The sequence below is a fragment of the Cyclopterus lumpus genome, chromosome 21, assembly GCF_009769545.1.
Source record: "Cyclopterus lumpus isolate fCycLum1 chromosome 21, fCycLum1.pri, whole genome shotgun sequence".
In the NCBI taxonomy this organism is placed as follows: Eukaryota; Metazoa; Chordata; class Actinopteri; order Perciformes; family Cyclopteridae; genus Cyclopterus; species Cyclopterus lumpus.
Window position 1 is genome coordinate 1,981,053 of NC_046986.1, and position 19,600 is coordinate 2,000,652.

Consider the following 19,600-nt stretch of genomic DNA (forward strand, 5'->3'; position numbering starts at 1 on the left):
TCTTCTCCAACAACCTCGGGCTCTAGTTTGTGGATGTACTCTCTATATTCTACACTGTATCCAAGGATCGGAGTACCACCATCATGTCTTGGTGGTTTCCAGACAATGGACACACTTTCCTTGGTGGAACTGATGATCTTTGGCTTGGTTGGGCGAGAAGCAACAACCAAAGCATCGACTGCTCTGAATGATGCAGATCGTTCACTTGGAGGACTGAGACCAGCCTCATTTTCAGCATAGACTCTGAAGTCATACTCACAACCCTTGCGCAGTTTGGTTGCTACTGTGGTACATTCAACAACTGGATCTCTGTTCACACGGATCCAGCGCATACCAGTCTTCTCACGGCGCTCAATCACATATCCAATGATGGGGGTGCCTCCATCACTGGCTGGCTTGCACCAGGTGAGGGTCATTGAATCACCAGTTATGGCAGCAACATCAACATTAGTTGGAGCAGTGGCAAAAGTGTATGGATCTGTGATCTTTACAGCATCACATTCCAGAGCCTCACCAAGTCCATTCTTGTTGACAGCCAAAACCCTGAAGATATATTCGTTGCCCTTGAGCAGTCCTGTGACTTTGAGGTATGTTTTTGTGACATCTCCCTTTACCACTGTCCATGCCAAGCGGCTGGTCTCACGCTTTTCCACAACGTAATGTGTGATGTCAGCACCACCGGCTTCCTGTGGAGGACCCCATGACAGAGTGCATGCTTCAGCTGTGAGACCTGTGATCTGCAGAGGTCCTGCTGAGGGTCCTGGCTTATCTAGAATCACACAGTTTATTGGCATGGTAACTGTTCCGCCAATATTCTGTAGAGTCAGAATATACTGTCCAGAATCTGTTCTGATGCTATCCTTCACAATGACAGAAGTGCTGGTGTCCGTGGAAACAATCTGGATTCTGGCTCTCAGCTCAATCTCTTTGCCATCCTTGGTCCAGGAAATGACAGGAGCAGGACGTCCAGCAAGGTCAGCATTAATCTTCAGAGTTTCTCCTGCTTTCACAAGCAATGTCTCTCTGAACTTGACATCCATCATAATGCGTGGTGGATCTACATCATCCTTGACAGTGATGGGGCCAGTGGTGTCAGATGGATCACTGAACAATCCAGCTGCATTCTTAGCAATGACACGGAAGTCATACTGACTGTTCTCTGTAAGGCCTGTTGCATCGTAGCGGGTCTCGGGCACATTGGTGAAGTTGCACCTTGTCCAGCGTCCTTCAGGAAGGTCTCTGCGTTCAATGGTGTAGCCAGAAACCTTGGCTCCACCATCATACTCTGGTTTATCCCAAGACAAGGAGACAGATGTTCTGGTAACAGCAGTGACCACAGGTGTTCCTGGCGGGTCACAAGGATCTCTGGCTGCTACAGCTTCACAGACCTTGCTGCATTTACCGATACCAGATATATTTTCAGCGTAAACACGGTATTCATACATCATGCCCTCTTCAATTCCAATGACTTTGTATTCTGTGTCTTTAATCATTCCTCTATTCATCTTTGTCCAAAGAATGCTGGAACGTTCCTTCCTCTCCAGATGGTAGCCCACAACAGGACTGCCACCATCAATGACTGGCTCATTCCAAATCACCAACATGTAAGACTTGGTGGCCAACTTCACTATAGGTGTGGAAGGAGGTCCAGGTTGTTTGAAGTTATACTGAGCAGTGATTCCAGGTGAATCCACATATGTACTCTTTCCATAACGGTTGACTGCATAGATGCGGAATTGGTACTCTGCTCTGTGTGTCAGGCGGCCAGCCTTGAAAGATGTTCTGGCAACGTTACTTGCTACCATCTGCCATTCTTGGGTGTTTGTGTCTCTCTTCTCCACAATATAGTTACTGATGGAGCAGCCACCATCATAATCTGGTGGAGACCAGGACAGTGTGATGCTGTCTGATGTCACCGAATCCACCTTGACACTTTTAGGTGCACCTGGTTTATCGAGGACAACAACTCCAATATCTGCTGTGACAGTTCCTCCTGTATTTGCCAGGGTGATCTCATACTTGCCAACATGCTCTCTGCTAGCCTCTTTGATGATAATTTTGGATGAGGTTGCAGTGTTTAAGATAGTAACTGATGCTGTTTGCTTCAAAGGAAGGCCATCCTTCTTCCAGGATACAACAGGCTTAGGCCTGCCTCTGACTGGAACCTCAAAAGTGAGGTCACCCTTAGCCTTCACGCTGTATGTGGTAAAGAGCAAGTTGACCGATGGTTCAATTGCTACATCCTTTGCAACCACAGGCAAACCAAGATCCTTTGGATCACTTTTTCCCTTCTCATTGATTGCAACAATTCTGAATAAATAGGCTTCATTAGGAGTTAGATTAGGAATAGTTGCTTCAGTCACCTTGACTGTGCATGCTGTGCCCCATTTATCCCCACTCTTGGGCTTAAATTCTACATTGTAGCACATAACTTTGCTTCCACCATCATGAACAGGTTTGTCCCATGTCAGTGACACGCTGGTCTTTGTCAAATCTACAAGGCTAACCTTGCTTGGTGGCTGCGGTACCTCAGACACTTTGATTTCTTTGGTTTCAACCATCTGTCCTTGGCCATATTCATTCACAGCACAGACTCTGAAGTAGAAAATTCCACCCTCAGGCAGCTCTTCAATCTTGAATGAGTTGACCAAGCAGTTGCTGGTGACAGTGGTATAGGCCTTCCTGACAGACTCTCTTTTCTCTACAATATAGTTTGTGATTTTAGAACCACCATCAGTAAGTGGTGTATCCCAGGAGAGAGTCACTGAATCCTTCTTGAGCTCCTTCACTGAAAAGCTTTGTGGCGCGCTTGGTGTATCCAAAATTCTCACTGCAACAATAGCGGATTTGGCACCACTGCTGTTCTCTAGTGTTAGTGAGTATTTACCACTGTCAAAACGGTTAACATTGTCAATGACGAGCATGGTATATGAGCTGGTGGTGTCAATTCCAGTACGCTCTGTGAGAGTACCCTCAACCTTCTCCCACTTCACAGCAGGTTCCGGCCTTCCTCTGATGGTGACAAACAGACGCAGAGTTCCACCTGCACGGACAGATACCACCTTCCTGAGATCAGCATCCAGCTCGATCTCTGGTGCTTCAACCCTGTCAGAAGTAACCACAGTGCTATGGAAATTAGCAGCCTCCCCCACTCCCTCAGAATTAATTGCACAGACACGGAACTGGTACTCTCCAGCCTCCTTCAGGTCTGTGATAGTGAGTTTAGTGGCTTGTGTGCCAGTGGGTGGAGTGCACATGGTCCATTCTTTTTCAACTAGGGCCTCTACTGCCGGTGCTACTTCTGCTTCCTCTGCTTCTTCGGGTAGTGGTGTATACTCCCTCATCTCAACAATGTATCCCTTTACATAGGCACCACCATCAAAGTCAGGTTTGACCCAGGACAGAGACACAGAAGACTTTGTGTAGTCTGTCACCTTAGGATGGTGTGGAGGTCCAGGTGGTGTTGTGGCATCACACGCTCTATGAAGTAGGGACAATTCACTAAGGTCTCCCATTCCAGCCTCATTTTCAGCAGCAACACGGAACTCATAGAAGTGGTCCGTCATCAGACCTGTGACCTTGAAGTGGTTGTCAGTCAGCTTTTGTCTGTTGCATTTTGTCCACCTTACACTATCTTTGTCACGTTTTTCAAGGTGATAGCCCTCCATTTCAGCTCCGCCAGTCTGTTCTGGAGCAGTCCATGACAGAACCATAGATTCCTTTGTGATCTGACTTGCTTCTGGAGTTCCAGGAGCACTAGGTGGTTTGTAAGGATTGCGTGCAATGACGGCTTCACTCTCGAGATAGTCGCCAAAACCATATTTGTTGACTGCCCTGACTCTGAAAATGTATTCATTTCCAGGAAGTAAATTTGTTAGTTTATGGTACAGACCCTTGATATTTGGTCCAGCTACTGTCCAGGACAACCTGCTAGTCTCTCTCTTCTCCAAGACATAGTGAGTGATACTAGCCCCACCATCCAGAGTTGGTTCAGCCCAGGAAAGGATGCACCTGTCAGCCATGATTCCTGTCATTCTCATGGGTCCAGCAGGTGGACCTGGTTTATCAAGGACTTTGACAGTGATAGGGAAGATTTTTGTACCACCCAGATTTTTGAGGACCAGGTCATAGTGGCCACCATCAAGCTTGGTTACATCCTTAATGGTAATGGCTGCACGTTTCTGTGTAGTTTTTACGTCAATGCGCAGGGCTTTGTCCATTTCCTTGCCCTCTTTTAGCCAGACAACATCAGGAATTGGTTTTCCATAGATGTCAGCATCAAGAAGCAAGTGTTCTCCAGCATTGACAATAATAACATCCTTGTACTTGGGATCCATTGAAGCCCTTGGTGGTTCAATTTCATCAGTAGCAGTAATAGGTCCAGAGCTGTCGGATGGCTTGCTGAAGGTTCCGGCTGCATTTCTTGCAATAACTCTGAATTCATATTGCTCATTCTCTGTCAGGCTGGTGACGGTATACTCAGTCTCAATTATATTAGTGAAATTAGCCCTTACCCAGTGTCCATCAGGGGAGGAAATATCTTTCCTTTCCACAATATATCCATTGACTTTGCTGCCACCATCATACTGAGGCTTGGTCCACTGAATTTTTATTACGGTCTTAGAAATAGATACAGCTTCAGGAGCACCAGGAGGATCACATGGGTCACGAGCTACAAAGGACTCAGACACTTTACTGCATCTGCCAATGCCAACAATATTCTCAGCACAGACTCTGAATTCATAGCCAATACCCTCCTCTAGATTGGAGATCTTGAACTGAGTATCAGTTATAAGAATCTTGTTCAGTTTGTTCCACATGATGCTGCTTCTCTCCTTGCTTTCTAGATGGTACCCAATAGGTGTACTTCCACCATCATTGACTGGCTCATTCCATTCAATGATCATCATTTCCTTTGATGCAGATTTGATAAATGGTGTTCCTGGAGGCCCTGGTGGTTTGTATGGATATTGAACAACGATGGACTTTGATTCCAGAGAGGCACCCTTTCCATATCTGTTTTCAGCTATGATTCTAAACTGGTATTCTGCATCAGTCTTCAGCTTGGTGATCTTGATAGCCGTTCTAGCAAGCTGTGTGGTGACCGACTGCCATGTTTGGGTGGTGGTGTCTCTCTTCTCCACTATATAGTTATTTACCTGGCATCCACCCGTGTACACTGGAGGCTCCCAGGAGAGATGAACAAAGGTGTTGCTCACTTCAACAACCTTGATTGGACCTTTTGGTGGACCGGGCTTGTCAAGGATAATGACAGCCACATCCTCAGTGATCGTGCTGGCACTATTGGTTGCTATGATGGAATATTTGCCAAAGTCATCCTTGCATGCCTCAGTAATTTTAATTCCAGTTGTTGTTGGTGTGTTTATGACATTGATTCTGGATGTCACCTTCAAAGACTGACCATCCTTGGTCCAGGAAACTCTAGGTTTGGGCCTGCCAAGCACAGGGAATTCCAACTTCAAGTCCTTTCCAGCTAATACACTGTAGGTGTTAAATTGCATCTTAATGCTTGGATCTATTGTTATGTCATTGGCAACAATGGGGGCAGCTAGTGCCGTTGGCTCACTCTTTCCCTTCTCATTGTAAGCAATGATACGGAATAGGTATTCTGCTCCTGCTGTGAGGCCGGTGACAGTGCCCTCGCATGTCTTTGTATTTGTTGCCACTCCCCACTTATCTGTACCCTTGGGTTGCATCTCAATTAGGTAGCCACCAATTCTACTGCCACCATCATGCTCAGGTTTCTCCCAGGCCAGTGAGATACTGGCCTTGGTGACATCCGTGAGGGAGATTTTTCCAACAGGCAGTGGTACCTCAGAGGCCTTAAAAGCTGCCTTTGTTTCAACAGCCTGGCCGATTCCATAATCATTCTCAGCCATGACTCTGAAGTAGTACATGGCACCTTCAATCAAGTTCTCAACTTTGAATGTTGTCTTGCTACATTTGGTTGAAACATTTGCATATGTCTTTCTGGTTGATTCACGTTTGTCAATGACATAGTTCTTGATTTTGGAACCTCCATCAATCAGTGGGGCAATCCATACAAGAGTGACAGAGTCTTTTTTGACTTCTTGAACCACAAGGTTCTGTGGGGAGCCAGGTGTATCCAGGACTTTCACAGCAACAAACTCAGACACAGTTCCACTGCTGTTCGTCAAGCTCAGGGTGTATTTTCCAGAGTCACTCCTGTCACATGAGTCAATGGACAACTGTGTGAAGTTGAGAGCTTTCTCAACCACTGCTTTTTCAGTCAAGTCTCCCTCATCCTTAGTCCACTTAATCTCAGGTGTTGGCCTGCCCTTGAATGGAATATGGATCCTAACAGATCCACCAGCTTTCAAAGTGATGCCCTTTCTCAGCTCAGAGTTAAGCTGGATCTGTGGTGGGTCCAACCTTTCCTCCGGCTTAGCTGTTCCAGAGAGACCTGCTGGTTCACCAACTCCCAGCTTGTTCAAAGCACAGACCTGTATCTTGTACTCCTGACCCTCAGTCAGTTTGGTAATTTCATATTTGTTGACACGCAGGCCAGTGGGGGGAGTAACCATTGTCCATTCCTCCTCCTCAGCCTTACAGACTTCAACAATGTATCCTTGAATGGTGCTGCCACCATCAGAAAGAGGCTTACCCCATGACACTGTCATTGAACTCTTTGTGGAGTCAATCACATTCACATATGCTGGGGCACCAGGCTTGTACTTGGGATCACTGGCCTTGTAGTATGAACTTGGAAGGCTTGGTTCTCCTGCTCCAACTACATTTTCAGCAGCCACTCTGAATTCATATTCATGGCCAGTGGTTAGACCTGTAGCTCTAAAGGAGAGATCAGTGACTTTTTGTCTGTTGCATCTGGTCCATTTTATTCCATTTCTGTCCTTCTTTTCAAGGATGTAATTGGTAATCTCACTACCACCATCAGTCTCAGGGGCTGACCAAGTGATGGTCATGCCATCGTGAGCAATGTTGGATACATCCTCGATATGAGGTGAACCAGGAGGAACAAATGGAGTCTTCATAATCACTCCGCTAGACTCCAGTGGCTCACTGACACCATAACTGTTAACTGCCATGACACGGAACATATACTCATTACCTTCCAGTAATTTGGTGACTTTGTAGCATGTGGTTTCACAGCTGTTAGAAACAATAGTCCAAGCTAGACGGCTGGTCTCTCTTCTCTCGATTATATAGTGCTTAATAGGACTACCTCCATCATGTAGAGGGGCATGCCATACCAGTGTGCATCTATCTTCAGCTACTCCAGCGGTGTGGAGGGGTCCTTCACATTGGCTAGGCCTGTCCAGGACCAAGACCTTGAATGGAACAGTTTCACTGCCAGCCTCATTTGTCAGCTGGAGTGTGTAAATTCCACCACTACTTCTAACAGAGTCCTTAATGACAATCATTGCATGGTTGTCTGTGTTTTTAATCTCCAGTCTGAGTGTATTCTCGATTATTTTTTCATCCTTGAACCACTGGATTGTGGGGAGTGGCTTGCCATAGACATCGGCATCTAGCTTGAAGGTCTCACCGGCATTGATGGTAATGGTTTTGATGAATGCGGGGTCAATGGAGAATTTGGGTGCTTCCAACTTATCACTTACAGTAATTGGTCCACTGTTGTAGGATGGTTTACTGACGGTGCCTACAGAATTCTTAGCAATGACTCTAAAGTCATACTGTGCATTTTCAGTCAGACCAGTGACAGTGAACTGGGTCTCAATCACATTAGTGAAGTTTGCCCTTACCCACCTGCCTTCTGGCAGATCACGTCTCTCCACAGTATAGCCAGTTATATTACTGCCACCATCATATTCTGGTTTAGTCCACTGGATTACAATGGTGTCCCTGGTCACATGGATGGCCTCTGGTGTGCCAGGAGGATCACATTGGTCACGGGCAACAGAGCCTTCTGAGACCTTACTGCACCTGCCAACGCCAACTATATTTTCAGCATAAACCCGGTACTCATACTCAACACTCTCTTCCAAGGGGTGACTCTTGAAAATAGTCTCGTGAATAAGTGTCTTGTTGATCTTGATCCAGAGAATACTATTCCTCTCTTTCCTTTCAAGATGGTAGCCCAGGACAGGGCTGCCTCCATCTTGGACCGGCTCGTGCCACTCAACAATCTGGTGGTCCCGAGAGAGAGAAGATATGAAGGGAGTGCCTGGTGGGCCTGGCTCTTTGTATGGGTACTGAGCAACCACACTAGATGAATCCAGACCATGACTCTTGCCATAGCGGTTCTGAGCAATGATCCTAAACTGGTACTCTGCTCCAGTCTTCAGTTTAGGGACTTTAATGGTTGTTCTGGCATAGTTGATGCTGACATTTTCCCATGTTGCTGTGGTAGTGGCTCTCTTCTGTACAATGTAATTGGAAATCTGGCAGCCACCATTGTGCTTTGGTGGATCCCATGAAAGAGTTACACTCTGTGTTGTGATTTCATCGAACCTCACAGGGCCAGATGGAGGACCAGGCTTGTCAAGTACAATAATTTCAACTGTTGTGTCTTTCTTTCCAGCTGAGTTAGCAACATATATACTGTACATGCCACCATCATCACCTGTTGCCTCCTTAATGCACAATGTTGTATGTGTTGATGTGTTGCAAATGTTGACTCTGGTAGTGAACTTCAAAGAGGCTCCGTCTTTCGTCCATGAGACTGTTGGTTTAGGTCTTCCAAAGAAGGGAATATCAACGTTCAGGTCTTTGCCTACTTTGACACTGTAGCTGCTGAATGCTGGTCGAACATCTGGCTCATAGACTAAGTCCTTGGTCATCACTGGACCAGCAATGACTTTGGGGTCACTCTTTCCCTTATCATTGATTGCGAAAATTCTAAACAGGTACTCCTCTCCTGGATTCAGTTTAGAAACAGTAGTGTCCATTGTCTTAAATGTGTTAACACCAGACCACTTCTCATGGCCCTTAAGTTGCACCTCGAGCAGGTACTGAATGACTCTGCTACCGCCATCATACTCAGGCCTCTCCCAGGCCAAAGATATGCTTGTTTTGGTTTGATCTGTAACAATCAAGTTCTTCGGAGACTGGGGCACCTCTGAGACCTTAAGAGGATCTGCAGTTGCTGCAGGCAGGCCAACACCATGTTCATTCTCAGCAAGGACTCGGAAGTAGTAACTGCAACCCTCCTGGAGTGGCTCAATCTTCCATGAAAGAGCATGACAATTTGTTACAACAGCTGCATACGTTTTGCGAGTGCTTTCTCTCTTTTCAACAATGTAGTTCTTGATCTTGGACCCTCCATCCAACAGAGGTGGCTCCCATGCCAGTGTCACAGACTGGTTTGTTATTTCTTTCACTTTCAAGTTAACAGGAGCACTCGGTGTGTCGAGAACACGCACAACAACAAATGCAGATTTGGTTCCACTGGTGTTTTCTGCAGTGATGGTGTATTTCCCACTGTCATTTCTGCTCATCTTGTCAATTACAAGGGATGAGTAACTGCTGGTCACCTCAACCTGAGCTGTCTCTTTTAGTGCAGCTTCATCTTTGTCCCACTTTATGGCAGGAGTGGGCCTTCCTTTGATAGGAATAAACAGTCTGAGCGAAGCTCCAGCTTTAATGGTCACAATCTTTCTCAGTTCTGGGTCAATGTCAAGGTCTGGCTCCTCTGCTCTGTCCTGGGCAACAACAGCTCCAGCAACATTGGCATGCTCACCAACTCCAACTTTGTTGATAGCACATACTCTAAACTTGTATGTCTGATTTTCTTTCAGCTTTACAACTTCAAACTTGGTCTTCTTGACACCTGTTGGAGGTGTGCACATTGTCCATTCCTCAGCAGGGGCGTCTGTGGCGACTGCCTCGGCAGCTGTGAATTCAGCAGGAGCCTCGGCTGGCGCCGGTTGCTCTGTGGTAGTGCAACACTCGATAATGTATCCTTGAATCTCACAGCCTCCGTCACAGACGGGCTTGCCCCATGAAAGAAATACTGATGTTTTAGTTGTGTCAGTTACTCTTGGATTGTGTGGTGGGCCAGGCCTGAAGATGGGATCAAGTGCATTGATGAACACAGTTGGGGCGCTTGGCTCACCAAGGCCTACAGCATTCTCAGCTACAACTCTGAATTCATAACTATGCCTTTCCAAGAGTCCAGGGACCTTGAAAGTCAAGTCAGTGACTGTTTTCCTGTTACATCTGGTCCATCTTACACCTTCTTTGTCATGTTTCTCAATTATGTATCCAGTGATAGGACTGCCTCCATTTTCGGAAGGAGCCTCCCAGGTGAGCACCATTGAATCTTTTTTGATATCTGAAACTTCCAAGCTCTTGGGTGTTCCAGGCACCTCAAATGGATCTTTAATTGTAGCAGCAGCAGACTCAAGTGGTGCACCCACTCCAAACTGGTTGACAGCATGGACTCTGAAGATGTACTCATTTCCTTCCAGGAGCTTTGTGACCTTTAAACAAATCTTCTCTACTTTTGAATCAACAACAGTCCAGACTAGCCTGCTTGTCTCTCTCCTCTTTACAATGTAGTGAGAGATCTTGCTGCCACCATCTTGTAGTGGTGGTTTCCATGCAAGGCAGCATCGGTCTTTGGTTATTCCTGTAACAACAAAAGGTCCCTGTGGTTCGCCAGGTTTATCTAGAACAACAACATTGACCTGTACAGCCTTTTCTCCCCCTGGATTTTTCAACAGCAGAGTGTATTGGCCTCCATCGGAAAGTTTAGCTTCCTTGACAGATATATAAGCTTTGATGGGTGTGTTCTTAATTTCTCTATGAATAGTGTTGCCCAGCTCCTGCTCTCCCTTCATCCAGTATATAGAGGGCAATGGTTTGCCATGAACATCTGCATCAATTTTGAAGTTGTCTCCGGCATTAACTACAACAGTCTGTGTATACTCTGGGTCAATACTGAAGCGTGGTGGTTCAATTTCATCCCTGGCAGTGATAGGACCGGTGCTGTAAGAGGGCAGACTGAAAACACCAGCAGCATTTCTGGCAATGACACGGAACTCATACTGATCATCCTGCACAAGTCCAGTTGCAACGTATTCTGTCTCAATGACATTGGTGAAGTTAGCCTTCAGCCAACGACCTTCAGGAAGCTCCTTCTTTTCCACAACGTAACCTGTAACCTTTGCACCACCATCATATTCAGGCTTGGTCCAAACAATGGTTATGGAGTCTTTAGTGATCTTTGTTGCCTCTGGGGTGCCAGGGGGATCACAAGGATCTCTAGCAACTTGTCCCTCAGATACTTTGCTCACTTTGCCTGTTCCGACAATATTTTCTGCATAAACTCTGTACTCATATTCCATTCCTGGTTCCAGATCACAAGTCCTGAAGGTTTGGTCAGTAATAAGAGACTTGTTGAGTTTGACCCAAAGGATGCTGTTTCTCTCTTTGCGTTCAAGATGGTAGCCCAAGATAGTGCAGCCACCATCAATCACAGGTTCATTCCAGGCCACCACCATGCTGTCTTTGGTGCAGACTGCAATGGATGGTGTTCCTGGTGGTCCTGGGAGCTTGTATGGGTATTGAGCCACAATACACTCTGAGAGAAGAGCTGGACCTTTTCCATATCTGTTTTCTGCTGTGATTCTAAATTGATACTCAGAACCAGTCTTCAACCTGCCTGCCTTTATTTTGGTCCTTGCCAGGTTTGGAGATACAATCATCCAGGCAGTTGTGGATGTATCTCTCTTTTCCACAATGTAGTTTTTGATTGTGCATCCACCATCATATTCTGGTAGGTTCCAGGAGATGGTTACACTGTCAGATGTGACCCCCTCCACCTTAACTGGACCTCCTGGCTGTCCTGGTTTGTCTAGTACAACAATGCCAATGTCGGCTGTTGTCTCTCCTGCTGTGTTGCTAATAGTAATATGGTACTGTCCAACATCATCTCGAGTAGCCTCTTTTATCTTGAGGTTCAGCATTGTCTCTGTTGCTCCAAAGTTTACTCTGGTAGTTCTCTTCAGAGGCTGACCATCTTTTACCCAGGAGACAGCTGCTTTTGGACGTGCAACATAAGGAACTTCTACTGTCAGGTCTTCTCCGGCTAACACACTGAATGTGTTGAACAACATCTTGGCAACAGGTGCAAACACAAGATCTTTTACGATCACAGGCACACCAATCTGTCGTGGGTCACTTGTTCCCTTCTCATTTCTTGCTGCAACACGGAACATGTATTCTTCACCTGCATTGAGTCCACTAATAGTAGCTTCTGTTTCCTTTACGATCACGGACTGGCTCCACTTATCAACACCCTTAGGCTGGATCTCAACAACATAACAGCCCACTCTGCTGCCACCATCATGCGCTGGCTTCTCCCAGGAGAGGGTGACACTGCTCTTGGTAACATCCTTAAGAGAGACTTTGCCAGGTGGCTGTGGTTTCTCAGACACTTTAACTGATTCACCAGATTCAATGGGAAGGCCAATGCCATATTCATTCTCAGCCAAAACTCTGAAGTAATAGTTGCATCCTTCCAAGAGCTGGCCAACTGTAAATGTGGTATGATGGCAGTTAGCATTGACTGTGGCATATGCTTTCCTTGTGGACTCGCGTTTTTCAACAATGTAGTTTTTAACCTTAACTCCTCCATCATTTACAGGTGGCTCCCAAATCAAAGTGACAGATTCCTTTGTTATAGCAGTAATCTTGAGATTCTGTGGGGCACTTGGTGTGTCAAGCACCCTGACTTGGACTGTAACTGTCTTGGATCCGGAGCTGTTTTCAACTGTAAGATTATACTTTCCACTGTCAAATCTGTTGACATTTTCAATTACAAGTAAGGTGTATGATGTTGTGCTGTCAATGGTTGCCCTCTCAATACGTTCACCATCTCCTTTGGTCCATTTAGCCTGAGGAGCTGGTCTGCCTCTGATAGGCACAAACAGTCTGAGTGAGCAGCAAGCTCGAAGACTGATAAGCTTGCGGAGCTCAGCATCCAAATCCATCTCAGGTGGCAGGAGCCTGTCCTCTGCCTTGGTATTGTCAGGTACAGATGCTGCATCGCCAACTCCTTCACTGTTTACGGAAGAGATATTAATCTTGTACTCCTGGTTCTCCTTCAGGTTAATAATGGTAAACGAAGTGGCAAGGAGTCCTTCTTTGGGTGTCACAATCGTCCATTCCTCCTCTTCCTCCTTTTCAGATCGGACGCAGGTCTCCACAATGTAGCCAGTGATGTCAGAGCCACCATCATATACAGGTTTGTTCCATGCAACAGTAATTGAGGACTTGGTTGTGTCCAAGATTCTGGGATTGCATGGGGCCCCTGGCTTGTACAGTGCATCAGTGGCCTTGTAGAATGGACTTGAGACACTTGGAGCACTCACTCCAGCAGCATTCTCAGCAACAATTCTGAACTTATATTCATGTCCGACAACAAGGCCTGCTGCCTTGAATTGTAGATCTTTGACCTTCCTCTTGTTGCATTTTACCCAGCGGAGGCCTATTCTGTCTTTCCTTTCAATATTGTAGTTGGTGATGGGAGTTCCACCATCCCTCACAGGCACTTGCCACATAACAATCATTGAATCTTTAGTAATAGCTGTTACCTCAGGATTCCCTGGAGGATCTGAAACCACATATGGGTTGTCTGCAATAGTGGGTTCTGAATCAAGAGACTCGCCAAGTCCAAATTTGTTTACTGCCATAACTCTGAAGATATATTCATTTCCTTTGAGCAGCTTGGTCACCTTATATTGTGTAACTTGCAAGTCTGAAATCACATTGGTCCAAACCAGTCTGCTTGACTCACGCTTCTCAATCACGTATCCTTCTATCTTGGCACCTCCATCATCTGCAGGTGGAGCCCAGGTGATTACACAGTTGTCAGCGTTGACATTGGACACATCAAGAGGTCCAACTGGTGGTCCAGGTCTGTCAAGCACTTTGACATTAAAAATGTGCTTAGCAAATCCACCAACATTAGTGGCAGTCAAAACAAATTCTCCTCCATCTGATCTTATAGAGTCCTTGTTGGTAAGAGTAGTTGTCAGTTCTGTAAACTTTACATCCAGTTTCATTGTGTTGTCAACCTCCTTTCCATTCTTGGTCCAAGCCATAGATGGGGTTGGTTGACCAGCAATGTCAGCATCAAGCTTGAAGGACTCTCCTGCCTTCAGTAGAACAACATCCTTAAAGATGGCATCAACCATAATGCGGGGCTCAATAATGTCATCTTTGCAGGTAATTGGGTCTGATGTCTCAGAGGGCAAGCTCACTGCACCTGCTGAGTTTCTGGCTATAACACGGAATTCATAAGAGGCATCTTGAGTCAGTCCACTGACAGTGAATGTGGTCTCAGTGATGTTGGTGAAGTTGGCTCTGATCCAGCGCCCAGTAGGCAGTTCTTTCTTTTCTACTGTGTAGCCAGTGATTTTAAAACCACCATCATACTCAGGCTTTGTCCACTGAATGGTAATGACATTCTTGGTGACAAGTATTGGCTCAGGTTGACCTGGTGGGTCTACAGGGTCCAAGGCCAGTATTGGTTCTGAGGCTTTGCTGGGCTTACCAATTCCAGCCATGTTTTCAGCCATGACACGGAACTCATAAGCAGATCCAGCTTCAAGCCCACTGGATTTAAAGAGGTTTCCTCTCACAAGACTCTTGCTGATCTTCTGCCACATAATGCTGCTTCTTTCTTTCCTCTCAACATGATAACCAATTACTTCATTTCCACCATCAACCACAGGCTCATTCCAGCCAATTGTTATGGAGTCCTTGGTAAATGCAACAACACCAGGAGTACCAGGAGGTCCAGGGACTTTGAAAGGATAGGCAGCCACCACTGAGTGTGAGGTGATGGGAGGTCCAACACCATATCTGTTCTTAGCCTTTACTCTGAACTGGTACTCTGATCCAGTGTTTAAGCGAATGGCTTTGAACATAGTACGGATGACCGTGGAAGACAGCTCTGTCCATGTTTGGGAAGTGGTGTCTCTGATCTCAACCACATAATTGTTGATTGGAACACCTCCATCATTCTCGGGAGTGTCCCACGCAAAGATGCAATAGGTACGAGCTATCTCCACAATGTTAACTGGTCCCTTGGGTGGCCCAGGTACATCATGCACTTTAACGATGATGTTGTCTGTCACAGAACCAACTATGTTCTTTCCTGTCATTGTGTATAAACCACTGTCAGCTCTGTTGCATTCACCGATGCTGAGGATAACAGTGGCAGCAGTAGTTTCCACAGTGGTTCTCTGTGTGAGCTTCATGGCTGTGCTATCCTTTTGCCAAGAGATTATTGGTCTAGGACGTCCCATCACTGGAATTTCCACCTTGATATCATCTCCTGCCTTGGCAATAACAGTCTTCTGACATACACCACGGAGGTCGAACTGTGGCAGCAAAGTAGAATCTTTGACAACAATGGGTTTGCTCTCACGTGGAACGCTTCTACCTGAATTGTTGACAGCCATTACGCGGAAAATGTACTCCTCCGTCTCATTAAGATTCTTCACTGTGAAGTCCATGTTCTTGACTGCTGTTACATGTGCCCACGGATCAGTTCCCTTCTTCTGGGCTTCAAGGACATATCCCGTAATTCTGCTTCCACCATCATGCTTGGGTTTGGTCCAGGCCAGACTCACAGAGTTTTTGGTGATATCAGTAGGAATAATGCTCTCTGGAGGAGTTGGTGTCTGCGATGCACGAATTGGATCAGCAGTTTCAGCCGCCTCACCAATGCCATACTCATTCTCGGCAGACACTCTGAAATAGTACTCACAGCCTTCACCTAGATCTCCTATCCTGACTGAGGTGCTTGGGCATTTTGTAACAGCAGTAGCAAAAGCCTTGCGTGTTGATTCTCTCTTCTCAATGATGTAGTTGGTGATCTTGGCTCCACCATCAATGAGAGGCATCTCCCACTGAAGAGTAATGCTTTCCTTGTCAATCTTGACTGGTTTTAGGTTAAGTGGAGGTCCAGGTGAGTCCAGAACTCTCACATGTACAGCGGCACTCTTCTTTCCAGCTGAGTTTTCGAGGGTCAGCTCATATTTACCCACATCAATCCTTGAACTCTCAGGGATGATCAGCATTGTGAATGACTCTGTGCTGTCAATGACGGCACGTGGAACGGGACCACCCTCCTTAGTCCAGGTGACAGTAGGTGTTGGCCGTCCCTTGATTGGTACAAAGAGGCGAATGGAGCAGCCAGCTCTGACGACAAGGGTTCTTCTCAGCTCAACATCCAGCTCCAAATCGGGTTCAGCTGGACGCTCCACAATCTCAAACAGTTCCTGAGTTTCAGCAGGTTCACCTGCTCCCTTAGCATTTACAGCGCTAATCCTGAAGTGGTATTTTGCACCAGTTTCCAGCCCGGGAACAACAAACTCTGTGATCCTAAGTGGAGATGAAGGGGTGTCCTTCACCCATTCTTCTGTTCCTTCCTTCTTGTGTTCAATCATATATCCAGTCACTTCAAGTCCACCATTATCAAGAGGTTTCCCCCAGTTCAGAGTGGCAGTCCTCTTGGTTGTGTCTGTGACTCTTGGATTGAATGGAGGTCCAGGCACATCTGACATACATAAAAGAAGTGGTTAGTGTTCTTTAAAATTAAACATAGCATTTTATAAAAAGTGGTGAATTATTTTAAGCATTGTATCATCATAATTAATGTATTATTGGATTCATGTGTCTGTTTGCTTTCCACAGCTGAAACACTCTTTTTACTTACAGGCAGCGACTATTGTTCTGACCGGCATAGATGGTTCACTTGGCTCTCCAACGCCAGCTCTGTTCTCAGCAAGAACACGGAACTCGTACTCTATGCCCTCAGTGAGACCGGTGACTTCATAGCTGAGCTCAGCAAGGGATTTCTTGGATGCCCTGACCCATCTCATGCCCTTTTTCTCCTTCTTCTCAACACAGTAACCTATGATGTCACTTCCTCCATCCTCGGCTGGTCTCCTCCAGGTTACAGTGACTGAATGTCCATCGACTTTGTCAACTTCTGGTTTAGATGGGGAACCAGGAGGACCTACAAACAAAATGAGAAGAAACAGTCTAAGTAATCTCTATTCTTCTTCCAGAAACATTTTATCTGCATAAAAATTAAGCACAAATGTAGGATATAAGATGCATTGAGAAACTAACTGCACATACCGAATCTATCAACCATCTTGACTGCCTCGGAGTGAGATGCCTCACCGGTACCGTACTGGTTTAGGGCAGAGACTCTGAAGAAGTACTCATTGCCTTGGATGAGTTTGGTAGCGACATAGTGACAGTCGATGACCTTCTCTTCCAGGATAGTCCAGAGCAGGCGGCTGGTTTCTCTCTTCTCAATGGTGTAATACTTGATTGGAGAGCCTCCATCCTCGGTAGGAGCTGTCCAGGTAAGAGTCACCTTTTCAGACGACACACCACTGGTTTCAATGGGTCCAGGAACTCCAGGAACATCCAGAACGGTGACTTTGACGGTTTCTTCATTTACACCAAAGGGATTGCTGGCAGTGATGACATACTCCCCAGAGTCCTTCCTGCCGGCATACTTGACGGACAGAGTGGAGGAAGTTGCAGTGGTCTCAATATGAACAAGATCAGAGGGTTTGAAATACTTTCCTCCCTTTGACCAGCATGAGGTTGGCGCAGGTTTGCCTAAAATGCTTGTGGCAGTGATGACAATAGTGTCGCCGGCTCGGACGGTCAGACCCTCCTTTACCTGAGCTTCAATGATAATAGTTGGGGCAGCTGTTGGACGAAAGAGAAAAGACTTAATTCATCATGCATTGTGCCAAGATAATCATTGAAGATATATTGAGATGCGAGTGAGACAACATCTTAGTGGTGGTTTTATATCTCACCATATTCATCTGCGCAGATTATAGTATCTGTCTGCTCGGAGGGCGGGCTGATGGCGCCAGCGGAATTCTTTGCCCTGATTCTGAATTCATATTTACAGCCCTCCTGCAAATCAGTGACAGTGAATGCAGGTTCCACAACATTAACGTTGTTGGCCTTCACCCAGATCTTAGAGGGCAGGTCGCGCCTCTCAACGATATAGCCGGTCAGTCTGTGGCCACCATCAGACTGTGGCTCGATCCACTGGAGGGTCACGGTGCTTCGGGTGATGCTGATCACATCAGGTTTCCCAGGGGCATCTAATGGTACAGATACACATATTAATGCATTGTTGCATATTTTAGAGAATTTGTAATTTTTATAACTTGTTGCCACATGTACACTTACCAATGGGATCCAAGGCCACCTGTGGATCGGTGGGAGCACTTGGTCTGCCAGTGCCAGCCAGGTTGTTTGCCATGACTCTGAACTCGTATTCCAGACCTTCAGTCAGCCCAGTTACCTTGTGTTCCTTCATCCTCAAAGCAGACGGGCTCGCTCTCTTCCACAACATACTGTTCCTCTCCTTGAACTCAACATGGTAGCCTGAATGTAGCACCAAGGGGGAAAAACCAAAGTCCACATCAAGCTCACTTTCACCTCTTAAGGCAGGTTTGAGGATGTGTTTTTGAAATTATCATTATATCCTGAAAGCAATCAATGAATCAAATTGCACTGAGTAGAAAAATAAGAAACTCCGTGGCTGTCACAGAAAAAGCTGTTCAATCATTTCTTTTAGAGAGATTGTGATGATTGGACGGGCTACCTGCCTGTCTACCTGTCTGTCTACCTGTCTGTCTACTTGCTTGTCTACCTGTCTGTCTACCTGTCTGTCTGTCTACCTGCCTACCTGCCTACCTACCTGCCTGCCTGTCTACCTGTCTGTCTGTCTACCTGCCTACCTGCCTACCTACCTGCCTACCTGCCTGCCTGCCTGCCTGTCTACCTGTCTGCCAGGTTAGTTGTTTAAGTTCATAATGAACATTTTGGGGGAGTAGCTTTGGAGGGAGGCTGTTAGTGTGTTGATGACATGGAGACTTTCTTGCTAGCTTTTGTAACTTTTTTAGCAACTAGATTTTGTTTTTCAAGATTACCCTAGCATTAAAGTGACATACGAATCAAAGATAAAATGTATGTCAAATAATTTATTTAAAATAACAGACGTTTGACAGGTAAGTGAAATGTTCAAGCTGACTGCACCTGTGATGGGTGACCCTCCAGTCTTCCTGGGGTCAGACCAGGCCAGGTAAGCAGAGTTGTGGCGCATGCTCATGATTTGAGGTGGAAGAGGAGCATCAGGAACATCTGGAGGAAAACAGGGACATCGTAGAGTCAGGACAAGCTCAATTTGTAAGTTTTGGGTTTTAAAATATCGGTTTCAGTCACTTACTGAATGGATGTTTAGCAACAATTGGCTCAGACTTGAGTCCCTCTCCAACGCCATATTTGTTCTCAGCACAAACTCTGAAGATGTACTCTGTGCCCTCATGGAGACCAGTCACCCTCATGGTGTTGGTCTCCACAGTGGAGCACACAGTCACCCACATGTGTGTGACTGAGTCCCTCTTTTCTAGGATGTAGTTTGTGATCTCTGAGCCACCGTCATCCTTAGGAGCAACCCACTTCAGCGTAGCACCGTCGGCCGTAACATCTTTGAACTTAATGGGTCCAATAGGAATGCCAGGTTTGCCCACCACCCTGAAAGGAGACAAGGGATTCAAATCTTTTTCTACCGTTG

The 19,600-nt window shown here is 46.1% G+C and overlaps 1 protein-coding gene across 1 annotated transcript in view; it reads right to left on the reverse strand.

Annotated features, from left to right (window-relative positions):
- ttn.1 (titin, tandem duplicate 1) overlaps nucleotides 1-19,600 on the reverse strand; it is a 163,960-nt gene that overhangs the window by 28,458 nt on the left and 115,902 nt on the right. The window contains 7 exon segments of the mRNA XM_034561711.1: nucleotides 40-16,537; nucleotides 16,697-16,999; nucleotides 17,125-17,712; nucleotides 17,826-18,122; nucleotides 18,211-18,408; nucleotides 19,063-19,167; nucleotides 19,253-19,560. Of these exon segments, the coding sequence (XP_034417602.1) occupies nucleotides 40-16,537; nucleotides 16,697-16,999; nucleotides 17,125-17,712; nucleotides 17,826-18,122; nucleotides 18,211-18,408; nucleotides 19,063-19,167; nucleotides 19,253-19,560 (18,297 nt within the window).